The sequence below is a fragment of the Anser anser genome, assembly GCF_964211835.1.
Source record: "Anser anser genome assembly, chromosome: 4".
NCBI lineage: Eukaryota > Metazoa > Chordata > Aves > Anseriformes > Anatidae > Anser > Anser anser.
Window position 1 is genome coordinate 32863869 of NC_139724.1, and position 21903 is coordinate 32885771.

The 21903-nt window shown below is 45.4% G+C and overlaps 2 protein-coding genes across 28 annotated transcripts in view; one reads left to right on the forward strand and one right to left on the reverse strand.

Moving 5' to 3' along the window:
* LOC310899686 (uncharacterized protein) overlaps positions 1 to 5139 on the reverse strand; it is a 140768-nt gene extending 135629 nt beyond the window's left edge. For 19 of the 27 annotated variants that reach the window (XR_014584486.1, XR_014584487.1, XR_014584489.1 and 16 more), the window contains exon 1: positions 5044 to 5139. The gene's annotated coding sequence lies outside the window, so the exon portion shown is untranslated. Of the gene's footprint in view, positions 1 to 3031; positions 3310 to 4918 lie in introns of those variants that run through there. The other 8 variants (XR_014584504.1, XR_014584505.1, XR_014584506.1 and 5 more) reach the window with 8 other exon arrangements.
* A 2226-nt stretch (positions 5140 to 7365) lies between these two features.
* On the forward strand, positions 7366 to 11380 carry SFRP2 (secreted frizzled related protein 2). The gene is made up of 3 exons (XM_083836413.1): positions 7366 to 8016; positions 8607 to 8687; positions 10134 to 11380. Exons 1-3 carry the CDS (start codon positions 7524 to 7526, stop codon positions 10436 to 10438), a joined length of 879 nt encoding a protein of 292 aa, XP_083692539.1. The 5' UTR covers positions 7366 to 7523; the 3' UTR covers positions 10439 to 11380.
* The last annotated feature ends 10523 nt before the right edge of the window (positions 11381 to 21903 follow it).

Consider the following 21903-nt stretch of genomic DNA (forward strand, 5'->3'; position numbering starts at 1 on the left):
GATCCCAAGGTCAGATCCTCTGGCTAGCTTTAATTCACTGTCAAATTTCAGCCTGCAGCACTTTTATATCACATAAAAACATGAATATCTGAATAAAGGTTTGGAAAAAAAAAACAACTGGCAAATAAGATTTCTGTCTAGTAAAGCTGCTGCTCTAGCATATTGCAATTCCTCAAGAAGGAAATTAAGATAATGAGGTAGGAGAAAAGCACAACACTTGTATCATGTTTGTTTACGAGAAGCACTTGGGAAACACACAGGTCATCAAAGGAAGCTTATACTGAGCAGCCCAGCACTTCCAAATGAGTAAGCAACCCTCATCCCCAGAAATAGGAGATGAAGCAAGCTCAGCTGGCTGGCCACATCAGAAGGCACATGGGTAAAGCACAGCAAGAAAAGTGTAGTCATGCCATGCCAGTCAAGTCCAGATATTTGTCTGCCTCAGCTCATGAAAAAAAAAAAAAATTTAATTGTGAGGAATCCAGCTCCAGCCATTCTTGTCCCATCTCTAAAAGCTGATCCCAGGCAGCATAAGCATTTGGGAACAGTTTGCAGAATAGCAAAGGGTGGGCACACAGCCTCCCCCATATCTCCCTGATGGAGGCACAACACTCTCCTGGGGCATCCTCTCATTAGTTTTAGTGATAGGAAGCACAGTGCTTGGAAGGCTTTTCTTTTTCCCCAATATCTACTTCATGCCTCCCTTGCTGCACATTTGCTGCACATGAACAACCCCGCTCACTCATGCAGATGTGCCCCTTTGGCCAGGAGCAGGATTTCTACCTCTGCAAGGCCAGGAAAAGCTTTGGGGTGGGACAGCGGTCTCTTCTGCATGCAGAAAAGCCAAGCCACGGTCCCAGGTACTGTGGTTTGTGTTTTAGCTTATGAACTATTTGGGCAGTCATCAGGGCTCAGCACTCTACTGGCTGTAAGTCTGCATTTGGGCAGAGGAAAGATGAGATATAGATTAGTCACATGGACAACTTAGAGCTAAGAATATTGAAAATAAACCCAACAGAAACAAAATAATAGGTAAAATACATTAAAAATAATAATAATAAATGAATGTACCAGGTGGTTCTAAAACTTACTTCTACCTAAGTTACCTGTATGACTCTGCATGTACTGAGACAGAAAAGATACACGTGGGGAAGAAGAGTGTGTTTAAAATGCATTTCAGATGGCTTTTTCTACAAGCTTCTTCAAGTTTACGTTTGTTTATTAAGTTCAGAAAGATTTGTCCTCTGCAAGGAGAAGAGTAGAGGAAAGAAGAAATAGGAGATGATGACCAAAAGTCTGAGTGTATTCCTTGCTGGTGACTACCTGCTAAGTGACTGTTGTTGATTTTTCAACAGCTTCTGAACTTTCTGAAAACTACTGATATCTTAAGCCATTTCACCCAAACAGGTCCTGTGTCAGCTTCTTCAGAACTGGCCTTGAACACTTGGATTTATTTTTTTTTTTTAAATATACGGAAACACCAACTTTATAGTCTGCAAATATACTTTAACTACCCATGCATGTGCCTACTGGACTGATGATTTAAATCACTTCGTAATTTAACTACAATTCAACACAGATTAATTTGTTGTTTTCATCATGGTGTCCAACTGATCTAATTGCTTCATTGCTTTATTTTAAATTGGGTTTAATAATATTTTTAATTAGCATAGCTTTAGGCAACAGCCCCTCTTGATTTTACTCATTTAAGAATGTTTTATTACAAGTTATTATTTAAAAATTATTTCTCTGGACAATCAATACGTGCCCAAACCTTGAGGTCATTAAACTAACTGCAAACCTGACCATTTCCCAAAATGGAACTGGTTCTGAAAATGAGTTTCTATGCCTGCCTCACTCCCACACTCATTTGTAGTTGCTTTCTCTGGCAAAGAGACGTCTTTCTCCTCCATGCACCTGCAGCACTACGACAGCCCCCAGCACACGGACCAACGCCAGAGCTCAATATGTGTCCATGGGGCAGGCAGAGATCAGCAAAAAGTCAACCCGCACCTGGCACACGCCACTGTTTGAAGATGGGCCTGGTGCTAAAATGCCCGCACACCAGCACCCACGGGTGCTCTCCGAGCAGGGGATGGAGACAAGCACCTGCCTAGCGGGGAGCTGCTCAACCTAGGATGCAGATGACTGAAGGCTGCCTAAGTCCTGACTTGGGGAGTGCAGTTTGGAGCTAGACCCCTCGTGACTGGCAACAACAGTAAAACTCTGCTGGGGACAATAAGGGCAGTATTCCTGCCCCGTGCCACCCTTGCCATGGGGAATTGATGATTTTCCCTTCTTCCCTCCTGCAGCACACATCCCCTACCTGGAGCCCAAGCCCTTTGGCACACGCGCTGTCCCTCTCTCTGTACGACTCACGCAGTGGGGCCCTGCTCTCTGCCAAAGGTGCTAGCTACTGCCAGGCTGCAGGAGGACGGGGGCGGAAAAAAAACGGGAGGATGAAAGGAAAGATATATTACATTATAGCTTTTTAAATATAATACACTAGGAACACCAGGTACCACGCAATTGTTGTCCTCTAGGGCATGGTCTCTGCTATCTTTAATTGTCATCCAGCACTTAGATTATATAGATAATAAAGGGAACGGTAACCACAAACAGACCTTCTGCATGAGTAAAAATGCTCACCATGACAAAAACTGTAGCCAGATATAGATGTACGTCAGATAAATCTGAAGGATCATAACTTGCTAAAGCACTAGCATACAAATAAACCCAGATTTATATACATGTGTGTGTAGTACAGCATCCAAGTACCTTTATTTACCATTTAATATAAGATGAGGAAAGTAGCATGCAACATTATCAAATATTATTCCAATCCTCTGTTTTTTTTAATGTTCCTGTGGAAAACATTCCAAATTAGAAAAACTTGCCCAAAGATTTTAAGATAAATGCGAGGAAACTATTGAGGGAATGACCACCAAAATAAAGATAGAAACGCTAGGAAACTTGCCGTGACTTGGTTTTGTTTCCATTTGAAAGCAATCAGCCTCAGCCTGATCCTTACCCTTCGTGACATCAAACCCTGATTAAACGCGGTCCAGAGTTTCAGTCCCCGAGCGTGGCGGTGCTGGAGAGGAGCGGCGGGCAGAAACACGGCGTGCTGAAGATCGATGCCTGGTGTCACCGGGCAAAGAAAAAATTACATGGTGTGCACAAGCGCCACCACGAGGTTCTTCTTTCATATTCTAAAATATTATTTCCCCCTACAACCCCCTGCACAGCAACCTGTGCCCCTCGGGCACACACCCAGCACCCTGCGGGCGAGCTGCTCGCTTACACCAAGCATTGCCTGCTGCCTCTTCAGGGAGCATTGCACATGGGAAGCAAAACAGGCTAGATTATTATTATTATTTTTTTTTTTAGGATTCGCCTCAGAACAGGGTGTGAGGGGGCAGATGTATCTACGGCACAAGCAGGTTTTGACAATGGAGCTTTGAAATGCTGCGGTAACAGAAAACAAGGCTGCTGCCCAGTCCCGGATCTGGAAAATGTTAAATTCCACCTTATCAGCCACCTAAACAGGCAGCAGGGATCTGCTGCCGACCTGCCTCCCATCAGAACCTGTGCAATCCTATTTCCCTGCCCCCCCAAAACAATTATGAGATTCAAGTAATAATAATAATAATAATAATCTGATAGTGGGACGCTAGAGACCACTTTTAAAGGTAAGCAGACATTTTCATCAGATTTTTTTTCATCATGGGGAGAAAGCCAGTTTTGTCCTCTCCACTGCCCTTTCATGGGTTGATGAGAACGAGCTAAAAAGCCACAGTTTTTCCACTCCTCTACAACACTACTAACCAAAGGGTAATCGCTCAAGCCCCAAGTTTGTGCTTACAGAGCCACTGAGGTCAGGGTCTCACCAAGCTGCTTGGCTAGGCTACCCCAGCAGCGAGCTGCAGTGGCTCGTGGTGGCTCTGGACACCCCTTGGAGGGGAAAGCAGCACCCAGGTCCTTGGCAAACATGGGTGCTTCTTGCTAGCTAGGGCTTGGCTGCCCTCCGTGGGTGCACATCCACCCTGCTCACCCGTCTTGGTGGGAAGCCAAACTATAGGGAGCCCAGAGATACAAAGGACCACACATACCATATGCAGCCAGGTAAGGCAACAGATTCGGAAAAACATGCAAAGGACAGACTAACAAATTGATAGCATTTACTGCTGTCTGCGTTGAATCAAGTTCTTCTTGACCATTCCTTGCCACACAGGCAAGCACCAATGCATCTCCCCCTGCCCACTGCTCAGCTTCCAGGACAGGCCAGAAGAGGTGTAGCAGATCTGAGCTCACACCAAGGCTTCAGACAGAAAGAAAGTAGCACCATGGCTTCAATGTAGATAGCACAGACCATGCACGCTCCTTAGACAACAGATACACCTCACGGGCACCAAAGACCCAATTCATTTTTGCCACAACCCATCAGAAAATTTTTACTGATTTTTTTTTTTTTTGGGGGGGGGGGGGGGGGGGGGGGCTGGGGGAAGCCTTGTGCTGGCCCCAGGCTATCCAGTCATTACACGAAGCCTCCACCAGTCCCATCCTCCTTCCACAGGGACCAGGAAAGCAGGAAAACGCCTGAGGTACTGTCCTGTTCTGTGGGATCTCAGGAGAGAGCAGCCACCTCTCTGGGGCTCACTTCAGCATCCCTACCTAGTTTCAGTGGCCCCCAATCATGGTCTCCTTTTTCTGGGCAGCTTGTTCTCTCAGCTCGCTCCCAAGATTTAAGGTGATTTAAACACTTCAGGATTAAAGGCTTACATTCCTTTAAGCAGCTAAGGTGGCTTAAACACTTACACCACTTTCAGGGTTTAACACAGCTTAACCACCTATGCCACCTGATGAACTTGCAGAAGCTTAAAAGCTTACACTTAAAGCAATAAAAAGGCAGCTTTACCATACCGCTGTGCTTCAGGAGCGATGCCTCTTTTGCTGGCCCCTCTTCCCTCCTCCCTCCCAGTTCAGGCCAGGGGGCTGCAGGGCTTCACCCAGGAGGATGCTGGGGCTGCACCCTGCCCTTACCTGCTGCTGCCAGCAGGACCAGGGCAGGACTGGGCTTGGCAGGCACCGGGCAGGGGTCCCAGGGGAACCTCACCCCACCCTGGGGTGGAGCAGCTGCTTGGGTTCCTTCCCAATTAAGCATCAAGCTGCGGCTGTTTCTCAGGCAGGGAGAGCCCAGCCTCCTGCTCCTGTGCTTTCCCCTGCAAGGGAGCAGAGCGAGGGCAATAATGATGGCTTGGGTCTGCAGGCTTGGGCTGGTGGTGTTTACGTGATTGTTTCAGATTTATAGCCAATGAGTTCACCAGGGGTGATTAAAAATGGAAATAGCAAGGTCTCGTAAAGCCTTATCTCAAATCAAAGCTTAATCCAGGAAAAGCAATGTGTTTTTTTCTCTTTATTTCCTGTGGATGGGAAACAAACAAGCAAGCAAACATTTCTGGTGAAAATAAAATGAGCAGATTTCTGTGAGAAATGCCTCATCCTCCACCATAGAAAACAGATATTATTATTGTAGTCTAAACAGTCTCTTCAGATCTTGGGTCCTCGTTTGCACACTGCACAGCCAGCTGGGTCCGTGCAAAGCAGTGTGCAGGGCTGAAACTGTCTTCTGATCATGCTGAGCTCCAGTTGACGAGCTGTCAATGATGCCAGAAAATGACAGAAGCAGTGAAAAAAGGTGAGAGGGTGAGAGAGAGGGGAAAAAAAAAAGTCCATTTACAGAGACCCGACTCAGGGTAAAAGCAAATGTATTGGTAGGTCTCCTTTTACTGAAGAAGAGTTTGGGGACCAAGGCTAGGAGCTGGAGGTGACATCTCCTGCAAATGGCAACAGATACAAGCTCTGGCAGCACTCAGGACTTCGCAAAATGGGCTTAAATTGGGCACTGTAAGTCATCTGTAGGGCTCAGTGCCGTGGAAGCCAGCTGAGGCCGAGAGCTACAGGTATGTTGTTTAAAGGAACGAACTGAATGCAGACAATAAATGGCAAAAGTATGTGGAGCTGTAGGAAACGGAGTACTTTTAAGCACTTCCACAAGGGATGTTAGATATTCAGGGTATTTATTTTCCAGGTTTGGAACAACTTCAAGTAACAGAGAGGCTGGCCTGCAGGGAGATCACACCCATAAGCACGCCCTGCAGGAAAGCATGCTGAAATCTTCCCCGAAACAGCGTGCACTGGCTTTGGTGTGTGCCAACAGCCAGCCCGGGGCAACGCTGTGGCCACTCAGCACAGCTGCCCCTTGCCTTCCCCGGGGACACCACGGGTCCCATCCCTTTCCTGTGCTGCAAGCAGTGAAAAAAGCAGGCCGGACACTGGATGTACAGGGATTGTGCAATTTACAGAAGTCGCAGCAGGAAGGCTGGCTTCCCATAAAACATCTCTATAAGAAGATCTATTCAGTAGCTGATTAATGAATGTGGCTTACCACAAAATGATACTACACAGGCCTACTCTCTTCAATAATAATCCCATAAATAATTTTACTAAAAATCCCAGAAATACCCAAACTGCGCTGGAGCTGTGCTGTGATCCCAGCGCCTAGTCTGTTGTTCCTCCCTTTTAGGCAAATCAACACCAACATAACTCTTGGAGGGAGCTTCTAGGTGAAGACAGGAGCGAAGGGGCAGGGACGTGCCTGCGGGCGCGGGGCCAGTCCCACGCTCTAGGCCCCAGAAGAACGTGCCAGGTGATGGGATGTCAAAAGCCCTTGGACACTCACACCCAGGGGAAACCTCCTTTTGTGGTGGAGGCCACCCAGGGGCTGTAGCTCCAGGGACCGCCCGGCTCTGCCAGCAGCAGCCCTCTGCTCCTCGCAGCGGGGAGCCGGGGATCGGTGCAGCTTTGGGAGAGGGGTGCTGCGGCGGCGGGGGGGTGCCGAGGTAGCCGGCATCCGAGCACCCCCGGGGGGCCCGGGGAGCTGCTGGCTCGGCCCCAGCTTTGGGGAAGCGGCCCTAGGTTTGGGGAGGCGGCCCCGGCGGCATCACCACGGCTCCGCCGGAGGAGAAGGGACCAAGCGTGGGCACGGCGGGGCGGGGGACAGAGGAGGGTCCGGCGGCTGCAGGGCAGGCTGGAGAACTGCAAAGCTCACCTCGAAGCACCCGGCACCCGAAAGCAGCCCCCCTGCCCGGCCGAGGGGCTCCGGGGGCTTTGGTGGCTCTTTGTTCGCGGGGATCTCTCCCCCCTTTCCCCGTGCGCGCCCGGCACCGTTTCTCGCAAGGATTTCCTGCCAAAAGACAATCCCCCTGAGCAAAAGCAGAGCAAGAAAGTAGTGACCAATCCTTTCTGGATGGCTGTCACCAGGCTCCTCCCAGCCCCCGCTCCCCCTGCCATTTGCATACAAAAAATCCAGCAAACTCCCGTTTGCCCCCGCATCTCGCTCAGAGCCTCCGTCCCCGTCTGCCAGGCAGCAGCCCCGGCCGGGGCCCGCTCGGCACCCCGATACCCGGGCACCCCGACACCCCGGCACCCAGCACCCCGAGCAGCCCCGGCAGCGCCCCGCGATGCAGCGCCGCCTCTGCGCCCTGCTCCTGCTGGCCTCCCACTGCCTGGGCTCGGCCGCCGGGCTCTTCCCCTTCGGGGAGCCCGACTTTTCCTACAAGCGCTCCAACTGCAAGCCCATCCCCGCCCCGATGCTGCTGTGCCGGGGCATCGAGTACCAGAGCATGCGGCTGCCCAACCTGCTGGGGCACGAGACGGTGCAGGAGGTGCTGGAGCAGGCCTCCACCTGGATCCCGCTGGTGCAGAAGCAGTGCCACCCCGACACCAGGAAGTTCCTCTGCTCCCTATTCGCCCCCGTCTGCATCGACGACCTGGACGAGATCATCCAGCCGTGCCACTCGCTCTGCGAGGAGGTGAAAGAGAGCTGCGCCCCGGTGATGTCCGCCTTCGGCTTCCCCTGGCCCGACATGCTGGACTGCAGCCGCTTCCCCAAGGACAACGACCTCTGCATCCCGCTGGCCAGCAGCGACCACATCCTGCCGGTCACCAGGGAAGGTAAGAGCCCCCTGCAGGGGCGGCCCCCTGCCCTCACAGCCCGGAATCACGCTCGGGGGCCCGGGGGAGCCCCCCCAAATTCCCCACAATCAACGCGCTCGGCTCCGCGGCGGTGCCCGAGCCCCCAGCCCCCGAGCTGGGGGTGTGGGGCTGAGGCTGGCACCGCTCCGCAGCCCCCAGCCTGTCCCCAAACCAGGGAGCAGCTCTGCCGCCCCGCACTCGAGCTCCCCAAGCCGGTAACGGGGGGAAGGGGGGGGCGTCCTCTTCCCGCAAAGATCGGCGCTCAAGCGCCCGGCTGGGGTGTTTCCCCCCACCACACACCCCCTTTTGGTCTTTCCACGTTTAAACAAAAGTTTGGGTCTAGGTGTGACCCTAAAAGCAGCCCGTGCGCCCCCCTCCAGCGGCTTGCCGCCGAGGTGAGGGGCGGCCAAGTGGAAAGGCAGCGCACGGTGGGAGAAGGCGCGCAGTCTGTCTGTCTGTCTGTCCATCGAGGGATGGAAAAACCGCCAAGGTTTCCCCCAAGGGTTCCCAACGCCACCTGCTGTTCCTTTCTCCCCGAGCCTGACGAGCACTGTCCCTTGCATTTCCAGCACCCAAGGTCTGCGACGCCTGCAAGAACAAAAACGAGGACGATAACGACATCGTGGAAAACCTCTGCAAAAATGACTTTGGTAAGTGGAAGCAGAGCCCCTTGGTTAAAAGTTGAGGGATTAGCAGCAGGTAAAACTCCCAGAGGAGTAAGAGAGAAGTGCCTAAATAAAGGCAGGGCTTTGTCTCGTCTGCAGATGGACCCGTCCGTCCCGTTGCGTCCGACCGTTCCGGTCAGGAAACGCAAAATTGCATCTCTGAATAGAAAGTGGCCCCGTTAGAGTCCTTTTCTGTGTGCTTTTTCGAAGTAGTGCTCTTTTATGTGGATGTTGCAGGCAAGCCAAATAGAAAGTGAAATGAAAAAAAAGGAATCTTTCATCTAGACCATTGCCTGGGGAGAGGTACAGCAAAGCTTCCCTTAGACACATGAGAAAGAGCCGCATGACCAATCTCACCGTGTAGCAAGAAAGAAAGTTTCTCCGCAGATTAAGACTGAAGCTCTATATATCATTTGACAGAGAAGGTAATGCACAGACAATTGGGGATATAAACTTAATGTGAAGATCTGGGGTTAGAAGAGGACAAGAAAGCCCCTTCAACGCAGACAACTGAACAGCACATTATCCACACATTAGCATTTCAAGAGAAAAGGGGAATAGGGAGGGGAATCCTTTTATAAGAGGTCAGTGTTTATACCTGGAGACAGATTTGTACTATAAATATCTGTAATAACTCAAAAGCTTTTCTTAAATACCAAACCAAAAAAAAAAACAAAAACTGGAACCCTGCTTGTGGGACATAATTGCTAAAACAACCAATAGCTTTGACCTGGCAAATTGCACTCAGATAAATCCTCCTAAAGCTAAACATGCCCCACAGATTCTTAAAGAACCTTGTATCCCCCTCCTAGTTATTTCACCAAATCGAATGCAGCTGTTGGACCAATTTGCCCTCCGCTGGATCTATTCTTTCAAAAAAACAATGCATGTGAAATATCATTTCCTTGCAGGTTTGCCTAAAATCCTCTCCAACCTAATAAATTAAGTTTAGAAGTTTTCAGCCACAGCAGAGATCAGGTTTCAGATTAGGTTTAGGTACTCACCTCCCCACCTCCCCTTCATATTCTAGGGTTTCAGGAAGACAGTCCCGTCCCAGGAAAAAAAAAAAAAAAGAAAAAAAAAAGAGCGCTGCTTAACGTAACAAAGCTGCCCTTTCTGTTTGCAAACACGAGAAAAGCTGGAGAAAATATTAATTTAGAAAGGAAGGAAAAAGAGGGGGGAGGGGGAAGAGGAGAAAAGAAACCCAAAAACCCTCAGTCCTAAGGTTGATTCAAACTGAAATGACTTGCATGCCCTTTGTGGCTTTAGAAATGGAGCCACCTGCTGCCTCTTCTGTCAGCCCTGACAGTTTAATTAGCAATAGAGCACCTCCCTCCCCAGGTCCTCTTTATGTGCACTAATGGGAAAAAAAACTCTCAATCTCTCTCCCTCTCTCCCTCATCCCACTCCCCCCTCCCCTCATTCCATTAGCCTTGAAGATAAAAGTGAAGGAGATTGCCTACATCAATGGGGATACCAAGATCACCCCCGAAACAAAGAGCAAGACCATCTACAAGCTGAATGGGCTGACGGAAAGGGATCTGAGGAAGATCGTGCTCTGGCTCAAAGGTGGCCTCCAGTGTACCTGCGATGAGATGAACGACATCAATGTCCCCTACTTGGTGATGGGGCAAAAGCAAGCTGGGGAACTGGTGATCACCTCGCTGAAGCGGTGGCAGAAAGGGCAGCGGGCTTTTAAGCGGTTCTCCCGCAGCATCCGCAAACTGCAGTGTTAGTGGCTTCGGCTCTGGCCGCCTCCAGCAGCCTCCTCTGTCCCGAGCTCTCCGGGCCTCCCGCACCTTCTTGCTTCGGCTCCTCTGAGCCTCGAGATGCCCTGGGCAGGAGATGCAGCGACCATTCTCTGAGAGGGGAGGGAGCCCTCTGTTTCTGTACATAGGTTAAAGTGTAATAAAATAAAAAAAAAAAAATCATGACTATTTTTGGGAAGTATTAAAGTATCTCACTTAAAGCTTTTTTTTTTTTTTTTTATGGTTGCAAATGTGACTTTGGTCTGAGGTTTTCCCTCTTCATTTTGGTAATGCTGGTTCATTTATATTGCTGCTTCTCTGTATACATGCATGTCTGTTGTGCAGAAGTAGGAGACGCAGAGAAGACAGCCACGTGTGCAACTGGCCTGTCACAGGGGGTACGACTCTTTCACTGAGGTGAAATGGCTTGCCATCTATATTAACACTATAAAGGTCATGTTACGACTCTTGCATGTGATACATAGGCATCAATAAGAGTATATTAACCATTCTCATGTTTTATTTTCCACAAGTCTGAGCCCTTCTCTCAGAGAAAAAAAAAAATGAACAGGTTCTGGAGCTGGTTCATCTGAATGCAACTTTTTTTCTTATTATTTTGCAAATTAAACCATCTGTAGCCTAACTGTAATATACCTAGTGGTTAACCTGAAAGAGTTGTAAAATATTGCTTTAATTAACCTTGTAAATATTCCAGATAAATGTTATATTCTTGTATATAAACTTTACATCATAGTTTACCCCTTGTCTTGGTCTGTTTTGGAATGAGTTCACTTTAACATTTTTGGGAGAAAGCTGACCAACTGGGCTTTGTCATGGCAAAGCACAATATGCCCTTCCACCCCAAATCACCAACAGAGAAGCACAGTGAAACATCTAGTGCTGCAACCAAAAAAAAAAAAAAACAAACAACATATTGGACCTTATTTCCCTGAAGACCAACCCATGAGACATGGGACTTGAGGTTCAGTTACCTCATCTTAATATATTTCCATTGAGCTCTTCAACGTGAAGAGTTTTCTGTGGTTCCTTTGTTTGACTGCCTGCAATTTCATCCCATCTTCTCAGAAGACCCTGATCTTTGCTGAAGAGGAATGACAAGGAGACCATTTGCTTACAAATCAAATCCATTTATCTGTTCCTTACACTTGAAATAGTCATATCGAGGAGTTCAAGAGTAGACTGAAAAATCTCATTTGCTACTAACAATTCACAATAATTTAAATGGTAGGAACAAGGCATGTTTTGTGTGTATGTACACTCACTATTCTTAGAAAATAAAACATCATTTGCACTACCTAATAGTGTAACCAGAGCAATGTCTTTCAGCATGTTGTCCGTGGAAGAGCATTACCTGCTAGAACTTTATTGTATTTACCCTGAAAAAGTCTTGCTTCCCAGTGCTGTCACACATGTAAAATTCCTTTTACCCTCACTGAGAGAATGAGAAGCTCGGTATTTCCAAGAACAATGTTTTACGCTAACTAAAGACTGAATGCAAATCCAACCCTAGATTTTTTAAAAGTAAAATGTCATACTAATTTCATATATTTGGTGTGGTTTTTTTTCACCATTAGAATAAGAAGATAAAATCTAAAGATATACCATGTTAAATTTGTTTTAGAAAACAAGTCTCATTTGCCCTCTTACAATGTCTTCATATAGTCACTACACCCAACACAAACAATGGTAGGACTCTGAACAAGCAAGACAAGATCAGCCCTCACAAATGTCCTCAGAAATAAAGTAACAACAACAATAATAAAAAGACCCATTCCAAAGTGGTTCTTCATTCTTTTATGAAACACTATCTCTATTTAACGGCCAGTGCATTGCTATAACGTCCTTACAACTTTTCTTCTGAATGGACCTGGCTTCTCGGGAAACATATTTGAATCTTTGCACATTAAGGAGTAACAATTTTAATATCTGTACTGTGTTCATCATCATCCAGATGTCACATAGCTCTACGCATCACACTCAGCACATAATAACTGTCACTTAATGGGTCTTGGGTATTTTAGAGGGAACAAGCTCACAGAGAAAGAGGAGCTGTCTGAAGATGAGCCTGCAGAAAATAAGATTGTGCTGCCTGGTAGAGGAAAGCACTTTGAGGAGGCAGCAGTTGCAATGCACACTTTGCGGACCGAAAATGAACAACCAGGACAGCTCCACTCAGCCTGCCTTACTGCCTTACGCTAAGTCCTCCTACAGAAACCATAAAATTATCTTAATTGGGCTGTCCTAGAAGGCAGCAGTACTGATGCTGATGAGGACAGACAGGTCACAAGTTACTCACTCTGGGGTCATACTGAGGCCAAGACTACATAACAGAATTTTGCCAAATGGCTTGGATGTATGAAAAGACATTATCTACGACCAACATCGCTCCATCTTAGAAAAACATTCCCTTTCCTACACCACAAAATAAACACCGCTACACCAGCAAAATCCTGTTCCTGTCAGGACAAATTCAGGAGAACAAGAATACACTAGACCAGCAAACGTTCAATTTCACGAGTATAATCAGTGTCCAGGATTAGGAGCATTCTGCCATGCAGCATACCCCAGCTGATAAAGCCTTCCACGGGAAGCCCTGGACTGACTCACTGGGACTATCCGCCCCCAGGGTGAACTGGCAGTGGTGGGATTACCTTTCAGATAAGCAGGATTTAGGCAAATGTCAGGAGTAATGGAGTCGCGTTTTCCCAGTTAAGTTGCATCACGTTGTTCTAACAGCATCATGGTAAAAGACGGGTAACACTCCCCCTGCCAAGGAGAGGGAGTATCAGGGGTGGTGTTATACAATCCATTTCCAAAGTTGTATAAACCAGACACTGCAAACTGTTCAACCAAATATCAGAATTTCAAAGTCACAGCCTGAGGAAGCTTCATCTCACATATACTGGTAAAGAAACAAACACAGACATTTTTCATATTTTTACCCTTACTCGTATTCACACAACAATAACTGAAAATCTTTGTGTCAGGCAAAGAGTGAACAAAACACAAAACAAAAATTATCTGGACCTGTTACTTCTGATCAGCGTTTGGCACTTACTTTGGAGTTGCTTCATTACCTGGTATGGCATGGTTCAGTTCTAGCAGAAATTTGTTTGCAATTGATGAAAACAGGCAACCCACTGTTGCATTTTTCAGACACTTTTTGTCTTCTTCTAATTAAAAAAACATTGTTAGGCAGCCAATTATGTAGCTCCATTGTATTTGCTTTCATAAAAACTATAAAAGCAGTTGACTACAATGAATTAGTTTAAGAACAATAATAATGATACTTGACATTTATACAGAAGTTTCCATTTAAGTTTCTCAGACTGCCTTCACAAAAATAGGCATTAATATCCCAATTTTGCAGATCAGGAAAATGAGGCACACTGAGGTGAAGTAACTCACTCAAAACCACCCAGCAAGTCCTTTGCAGTCATGAAAAGAAGTGTATTTTTTGATTCCAAGTTTTATGTTCTAATCACTAGACCACAGCAATCAGAATGGTATATAATCAAGGCTGCACTAAGATCATAATTTGAAGTCATAATAGTATTCAAGGCTCCCTCCAACCTCTTCTTTCCCCCCAAGTGTATAAAAAAATGACTGCCTAAATCCGAATTTAAAACCCATGAGCAATGTTGCTTGCAGTCTTTCCCTTTCTTCCTTATTTATCATCCTCTCTATCCTTTAATTACTTCTTAATCCTTTCCTTTCTCCCCCACTTCTCGTTCACTTCAGATACCCACAGAGAAGCCACTCAGCCTCTCTCTCACCCCCTCTCATGCAGACACTTTCTCCCTCAGTATGTTTTATTAAAGGACTCATGCGGCATAACTACGCACAAGCCACAAAAATCCTAATGACCAGCTTAAGACATGAGAAGACCCACGTGGGAAATCCAGCAAGAGACATTTAAATTTAATTAATGATTCCCTGCGAGGACAGGAGGGCGGTTAGATGCCACAAGGACCGCCACAGACACATACCAGTCACCGCAGGCACAGCCACTAGCCTTATTCCGCAACAGGCTTTTAAAGAGTATAGACTGCATAAAGGACATACAGATAAAAGTACACCTTCCCTTGCACAGCCAGGTCTCCCACACCTCAGCCCTGCTGTTATAACACTTGTTGCCCCACCGGGACCATGGTACACCTATCTCAACCCTCTTCCTGATGTCTCACTACCTCTCTGCAGTCATACAAGGCACCAGCCAAGAGCGGAGCCACCATGACCCCACCTCATCGTCCCCCAGTGCCTGCTGGAGCACAAACCACCCCCTTGAAGGTGGCAGGACAGTCCTTTGGTTGCTCCTTCTGCTGCCACCCTCCCCACCCTACCAGCCCTGTGAATCCCTGTGACACGTCTGGTGTTGGCAACACCAGAGGAAGAGCGATGGATTGATTGCTGCCAGAGCAGTAGGCGGCTTCCTTCAGGACGGGCAGCCCAAGCTTTTGGTTTTGGAGCCAGAAGCTCTTATTTCTAGGCTTCAGAGATATGCCTCTATGATTTATCTACGAGTTGCCTTCTTATCAGCAAATGTAGATTCAGTACTGCCTGACTGTCTGATGAAACAACCACAGGAATGGATCTTGTTTGCCTCCGGATGAAGAGAAGAGTGCAAGACATTCACATCACAGGAATCCAAGACCTCAAGCTGCCTCACAAACATAAATTAGACCACGCTATATCCCTTCGGGGTAAGTTTAATAGGGTAACATTTTCCAAATGCATCAACCCCCTTCAGGGTAAGCTGTGGGCTCCTAAATCACCTAGATGCCTCGGAAAATATTAGCGTTTCTCCTTCCCCCCCTCCCCCCGAGTTAGAGGCGGTTGGCGGAGGTCAGCCAGCAAGGCTGTCACCCAGCCAGGAGGAACACCTCAGCAATCAGCCAGCCAGCCCATCGTTCTCACGGCCGATCAAAATAACCAACCTACACAGAAAGCTGCACAGCAACGCAGCTGATGGAGCAAACCTCAATTACCGTGCGCACAGAAAAGCTGTCCTGTAAGAAAGACCAGCACAGGTTAGGAGGCATGCTCCGTGTCTTACTGACCAGACACAAGGAAGAACACATATGCTTATTAAAAACCATGATAGGACAATGATATTAATGCAGCTCTTTCAAAACCTAAATGATTCACATCATCATTTTGGAATAATTTTCAAACCACATAGGTGATGCCAAAATCATGGAGTATTTTCTGTTTGGTCACATTTTTTAGGGTTCCATTAGAGTCACAACCAAAACTTGCAACAACTCTTGGGAAAGATCTGAAAAGGTAGCAGAAATGCTCATTTAAGCACAAACGCTTTCAACTTTCCAGGTCTTCGTTTCCAGAGGTTAACCCCTGGCAGTCTTCATTAGACATTAAACTTTCCATATGGAGCCACTATGGAAGGACAATTTAGAGTTTTCCATTGATACCTGCTTTTATCAGGCAAGAGATAACTAATCCGTCCCTGACAGTTTTCCTGCATTGTTAGCTTGCTTCAAATCCCTAGCGCTGTCTAATTGCCTTTTTTTGTTATGTGAATCTCCAGCCATGCACAATAGTGAACCCTGGCTGGTTACACACTGAGACAGGTGCTTTAGTGGCTGTAGAGCTCACATCATTAGGCACACACTGAGCTATTAATCATTTCAGTTTACTCTCAGGCATAAACCTCAATTAAGTTAGGCCACTTTACTAAGCAAAACAATAGCTTAATTGTAATAGGTAAAGCAAAAGAGTTTTGAGAGGCAGAGTTTCAGGAACTAGAGCAACCAAAAAAATCTGCAAGAGAAGAAAACATACTGTAATTTAAGAAGGGGGTGGCGGTGGTATTAATTTGCTTTGAACAAGAGAAGCAAATGATTTTGAAGAGAATCTTATAGCCTCACACAGCCTCTTTGTTTCCTTCAGGTGCTGGACTCTTCAATATAGAAAGATTTTCAATACTCTCACATTCTGTGGTCTGTAACACTGCAATCATCACAGTGATATTCAAGGTGCTTTTTCGCACAATGGGGATTTTTGAAATAGAGCGTGGGTTTTGAAAAGAGTCTACTTAACTGAAGCATAAGCTCTATTTCCAAAGTATTCTTAGATTTTGATTTTAAATTAAGTTAGACCAATGAAAGGACCAAAAATCAATTTTGTTGGAAGCAGTATAAGAAGAGTTATGTGAAATGCTATTAGATGCTTACAGATGTTTATCCATTGCTTGACATATCCACATATATTTAAACACTTGGCTGCATCACATATGTCCTCAAAGAGTTTAGTGTAGTTGGCACCCAGTGATTTTGGAAACAGGATCTAGACTGTTGAAGACATGAGCAAATAGAAGTATCATAATCTGATCCACAAGTGCGAAAAGTTAAAATTATCTTGATCCTTTTGTTCCATCATTTCACTAGAATATATGACATACTGGGAGAGCTGAAACAGGATGTCCTGGCTCCTCCACAGAAGCAGGCTTCAGATATTCATAAGATCAGAATTCCAAAACTAGCCCATGAGAAAATGCTGCACTGAAGTCATTCCCTTGATCCAGAACTGAGCTTTAGAAGTCTTTCTGGAAGGTTAATATCCTTCTCAACTGTGTACTGTGTCCTCATCATCAAGGAGAGGAGCAAGAAAAGATTTGTTTGAAAAGCTGCTTCCTACAGCACCACACAGCAGGAAATTACATTCACTGATAGGATTTGTTTGGTAACAGCTGCAATTAACTAGCATACAGCAAGAAGAAGGAATATAAAAGTCAGAAATGCTACTATAATTAATAAAAGGTCTGTTATTTAGTGAGATTTCTCAAAATGGAAGATGGAACAGACACTGCATTTTCTCTCATATGAAACTCCAAAGGATCGGGGGAGACATCAAGAATATGGATTGTAATGCAGCACATCTCCTGTGCTGGTACAACCTAGCTTAGGGTGAAGTTCACCTAACAATAACTACACTTAATGTGCACATACTGTACCTAATTGTGAGCTGCTCCATACAGGCTCCATTTTGCTGCCCTCCTCTCCAGCTGTGTGCTCCAACTACCTTCCTCAGGGCAGATGCAGCAAACACACAATGCAGATTGTGTGTCAGCTCAGCTCTTTTATCCAACCCCAAGTCAGCCCTGAATAAATGCAACTAAATACGGTTCATGGCCAGTTCAGCAGATGAAACCACGCAGTCCCATGGTTGCACCATCAGATGCCGGTAGGTCACACAAAGAGTATCCTAACAGTTGAACTCAACAGGAGGCTCAGACTCAATTTGTTGCTATGACTAGCCTAGCACCAAAAGATGTCAGTAGGCTGGTGAAGGCTGTTGAAGAGCTTGCAGTATCAAGTTTCCATAGCCTATCCCTGCAGCACAGGAAGGGGACCTTCCCCCAGGGATCTGTCCCGCAAAGGGGGCACGGAGCAAGGGCTGGGGTGCTGCTCCACCTCTGTGAGCTCCCCCCAAAGGGCAGGAGAGCAGCAGCTTGGACCCCTTCAGATGCCAGTCTACTGATTATCTGTGGGCAGGGCTCAGCATGCTTGTATCTTGGACATGAAGAATACACCTTTTTGGCTTTATGGTAATCTTGATAAGGCTGAGCGCTGAGGCCTGGGCCTGCTGCATTTGCAAACTGGGCTCCTCCTGCTTGCCTGTCTCCCACACTCATTCTATCTTTGATCCTCTCAAGGAGAAAAAGGATCTAGGAGAGCTTGTGGAAAACTTTACATACAGCAGCACTCGAAAAAGAGATAAGAAGAAGGTGTTGGTGAATACCATAATGGCATAATCTACTTCAATGGGAGATTCTCAGCTGGCTGATGTATTCCATTTCTGACACACTACTGAAAGGACAGTGCAGAAACAAAGTTTTAAAAATAATAAATAAATAAATAAATAAATAAATAAATAAATAAGAGGACAAGATTTGCCAGGGAATTTGGTGCCAACACATTTTCTAGGTAGACTTTATGAAGTGTGAAATGATGGCCTAGAGCTGGAAATCAGTGGTAAAATCCTACATACGTTAACAGAAGTAGAGTAAGTCCAGTATTGACTATTGAAGAGTCTGACTCTTCGACAGTAACAGAGTTTAATTTCCAAATGTCATGTTACATACAAATTAAGAACATTAACAAATTAGAAGAGGCACACCTGCTCAAAATCCAATGAGAAGAGAAACATTTTGAATAGATCTCTACTGAAGCCACTGTTCTAAAATAGTGTTAATGCCATAGCTGACTAAGTCTGAATAAAACATGTACCTGCACATAAATAAAACAGAAGCTATGCGGAAGAAAAAAGAGCAACCCTGACTGTCACTGCCTCAGCACACAGAGGTGGACAACAGACTGTGGTCAGGATGCAGTCACTGTCACCACATAGCATCAGGCAAGTGTCTGAGAGCAGCAGCGCTGCCTGAGGTTCAGCAAAGTCAGCCTGGTGACATGTGGAGCAGATGCTGAAAGTCTGACAGCTGGAAATGTTGGAAGCGCTTGTCATCAGGAGGTGGCAGGAAGCTTATGTCAGCTGGAAAAGAGCCTGGATGCTTGTTGCTAGGGCAGCGGAGAGGGTTTTGACAGATAAAAGTGTTGGTGAGCAACGACTAGAGATAAGAGTGCAGATCTCTGGGAAGGCAGAGGAGGGCTGGTTCTTCAAATTTATCTTTAGAGATAGGGATACAACAGGTCACGCTGAACCCCCAGTTTGGGACAGGGGCTTGCACAGTCCTTAAGTCATCCACTGCCACCTTAACCCCAGAATGGAATCGTTAGTTTGATGTTTCGTGTTCATTCTCTGTGTTATGGTATAAATACTACAGCTAACAGGGAGGTTGCAGATGGGGGAGAAGAAAATACCTTTGGGAAGAGTCAGATTTGCTGGACTTGACCTTGAGAACCTGTTTGACCAAAAAGTTTGCATATGCTTACGACTGCACCTGACAAAGTGTCCTCTTCTTGTATTCTACTTGCCTCTCAAAGCATTCCAACAACAAAGACAGCAGATACGTCTTTACATCAATTCTATCTGGTCCTGAAAAAAATAGAGGGGGAAAAAATAGAAGTTATTAACTGAGATTTCTAAAATGCAGGAGGGAAACCTGAGGGCTATAAAAAATGCATAGTCTTCAGAAAAAAAGTTAAAAATAAGACCTTGTTGGCAGCTGTTTTTACTCCAGAGCCAGTAAAAATTCTAGAAAACAAAAAATAACTTGTAAAAGACTACTTTCTATTTCTGAACAAGTTTCCCCAAACGTACAATATTGCTCAGAGATTTTCCAGAGCAAAAGTCTCTTGAAAAAATGTTATAAAAGTTATAGCATTGATAGGGGTTTCAGGTAAATTGAAAACCCAAGGTCTGTCTTTGTCAATCTTTGCACTATGAAAAGTTCCTTTAACCAAGCACAGCTTGCTGAACTTCTTTTCATTAAATCATTTATTGGTTTGGATGACACAAATAAATTCGAGAAATTCATGTCATGAATTTCTTTTCCACTTCCAAGGCTGTGGGTTGACATTTCTGAAATGAAAAATTCCGGGTTTGGTAGCAGATTTGCACAATAATCACTGGCATTATCTATACTCATGCACGCTCAAATAGATATGTGGGACAAGATGGCAGACAGTTGTCCAGGCTGTGGGAGGACTGGGTTTAGACCTGTCCTCTCCTCCTTTTGTGCTCTGCGTCCTAGTTTAAATCAAGAGCTCAACCAATAACCAGAGGAATTGCCAGCTCCACACTTTAATGGAGAGTATGCTGGGTGTTTCATTCTTGACCTTTGCTACTGAAGCTTTTCCAAATTGTATGAAATTATAGAAGAAATCAGATAGAGAAAGAATAAGCCTATGGCCTAATGACTAGGTTACTCAACTAGCACAGCAGTGAGAGAGCGTGAAGTAGGGGGGTTAGAAACCACCTCTGATCCTCAGCCTCTCTCTTGACCCTGTAGACGTGTGCCACAGCCCCATGTCAGACTCATAATCAGAGGAAATTCAGCATAAGAAACTTGATCCATGTGTTCTGATTTTGCTTGGTTGATCTGTTGGGGATATTTTTTAACGTAGGCATCCTAGCAAAGAAACAGAGCTCCGTTCCAGCATACTTCCTTTTCAGTGGTAAGACTTTCATTTGAGTGTTAGGTGAAATTAACTAAAATCTTGAAGTGCTTCAGAGTCTTAAATTTAAGTTATTAACATCCCAGGTAAATTGCCTTAGTCACTCAAATAGTGGATAAAACAGGAGAGCTGGGACTACTTCCCTCTCATGTTTATGATCTAATCCTTTGCTTTTATTAAATGTACCTGAAAACCAAATGAAACAGTTTGCCAGGTGTTAAAAAATGTTTCTATAACCCCAAACCAATCCGTGGTGATGTGCTGACAATTCTAAAGAAATGAAGTTTCCATTCAGTCCATAACAATTTTTTTCAGTTCAGCTGCCAAAATACTATAAACCCCGCAACTATTTGCACAGCCCTATAAATTAGGTTTACTAAAGGAAACAATTAGCAAGCCCGTAGCCTACAGGAATTTCAATTGGTGCTGCTACAGTGCATTGTTTAAGTAATTAGAAAATGATTCCAACTATTGTAAGTATTTGCAAAACAAATGCAGAGCACATAGATGCTGTCCTATTAATAATGGGAGCTATAAAAAGATTGAAAAGCTAGTCTGCAGAGGAGGTCACATGCTTATTAATCTAGCTGATATATCCTTTTCATTGTCACTGAACAACAAGATGAAAATAAAATACAAGTGAACAGGAAAATGTGTGCTTCCACTGCTAAATTTGTGAGAAATCAAAATGTACAGATGCGTCACTCCATTTGAGCTTAAACAGGTGAACATCTGAATAAAGACATGAATGTAATAATTAGTGAAGTTAAGGAATCACTGAACTAGAATTCTCTATGAAATACTGAACAGATCTATCAGATCAGCAGCAAGATGTTGTGAAACCAAAATGAGTTTCCAAATGAGTGTCTGTTTCCAAATGTCAGTCATAAATGTTGATCTTAGGAAAACTAATTTAACAGGAAAAGTCAGCAGAGGTGCTCAAACCACAATTTAATATACTCTATAACTCTGAAATGCAATTAATCTGCTTAAGACTGTAATACTTCCAAGTAATAATTTAAATTGCAGCCTTAAAAAAATAATAATAAAAAACTCTGCACCTCAGATTTAGCTATTAAGCTTTAGAGATGGGCCAGCAGCCAGATGTTTATAAACTCTTTTCAGGTTACAATTTAGTTACGGTTACAGGGTTAGACAATGTACTCTCATTTAGTCCTTCAACTGACTAGCTTAACCATTATTTGTCACTACACTAGGCATATGCACCCTGCTGGCTGCTACTGTCCAATGCCAAGTCATCTATTTCCCCGCTACTGCTTGGCTGAGGCTGCCCCATTCATCCCCTAGACAGCCTCCTTTCAGGGGAGCATT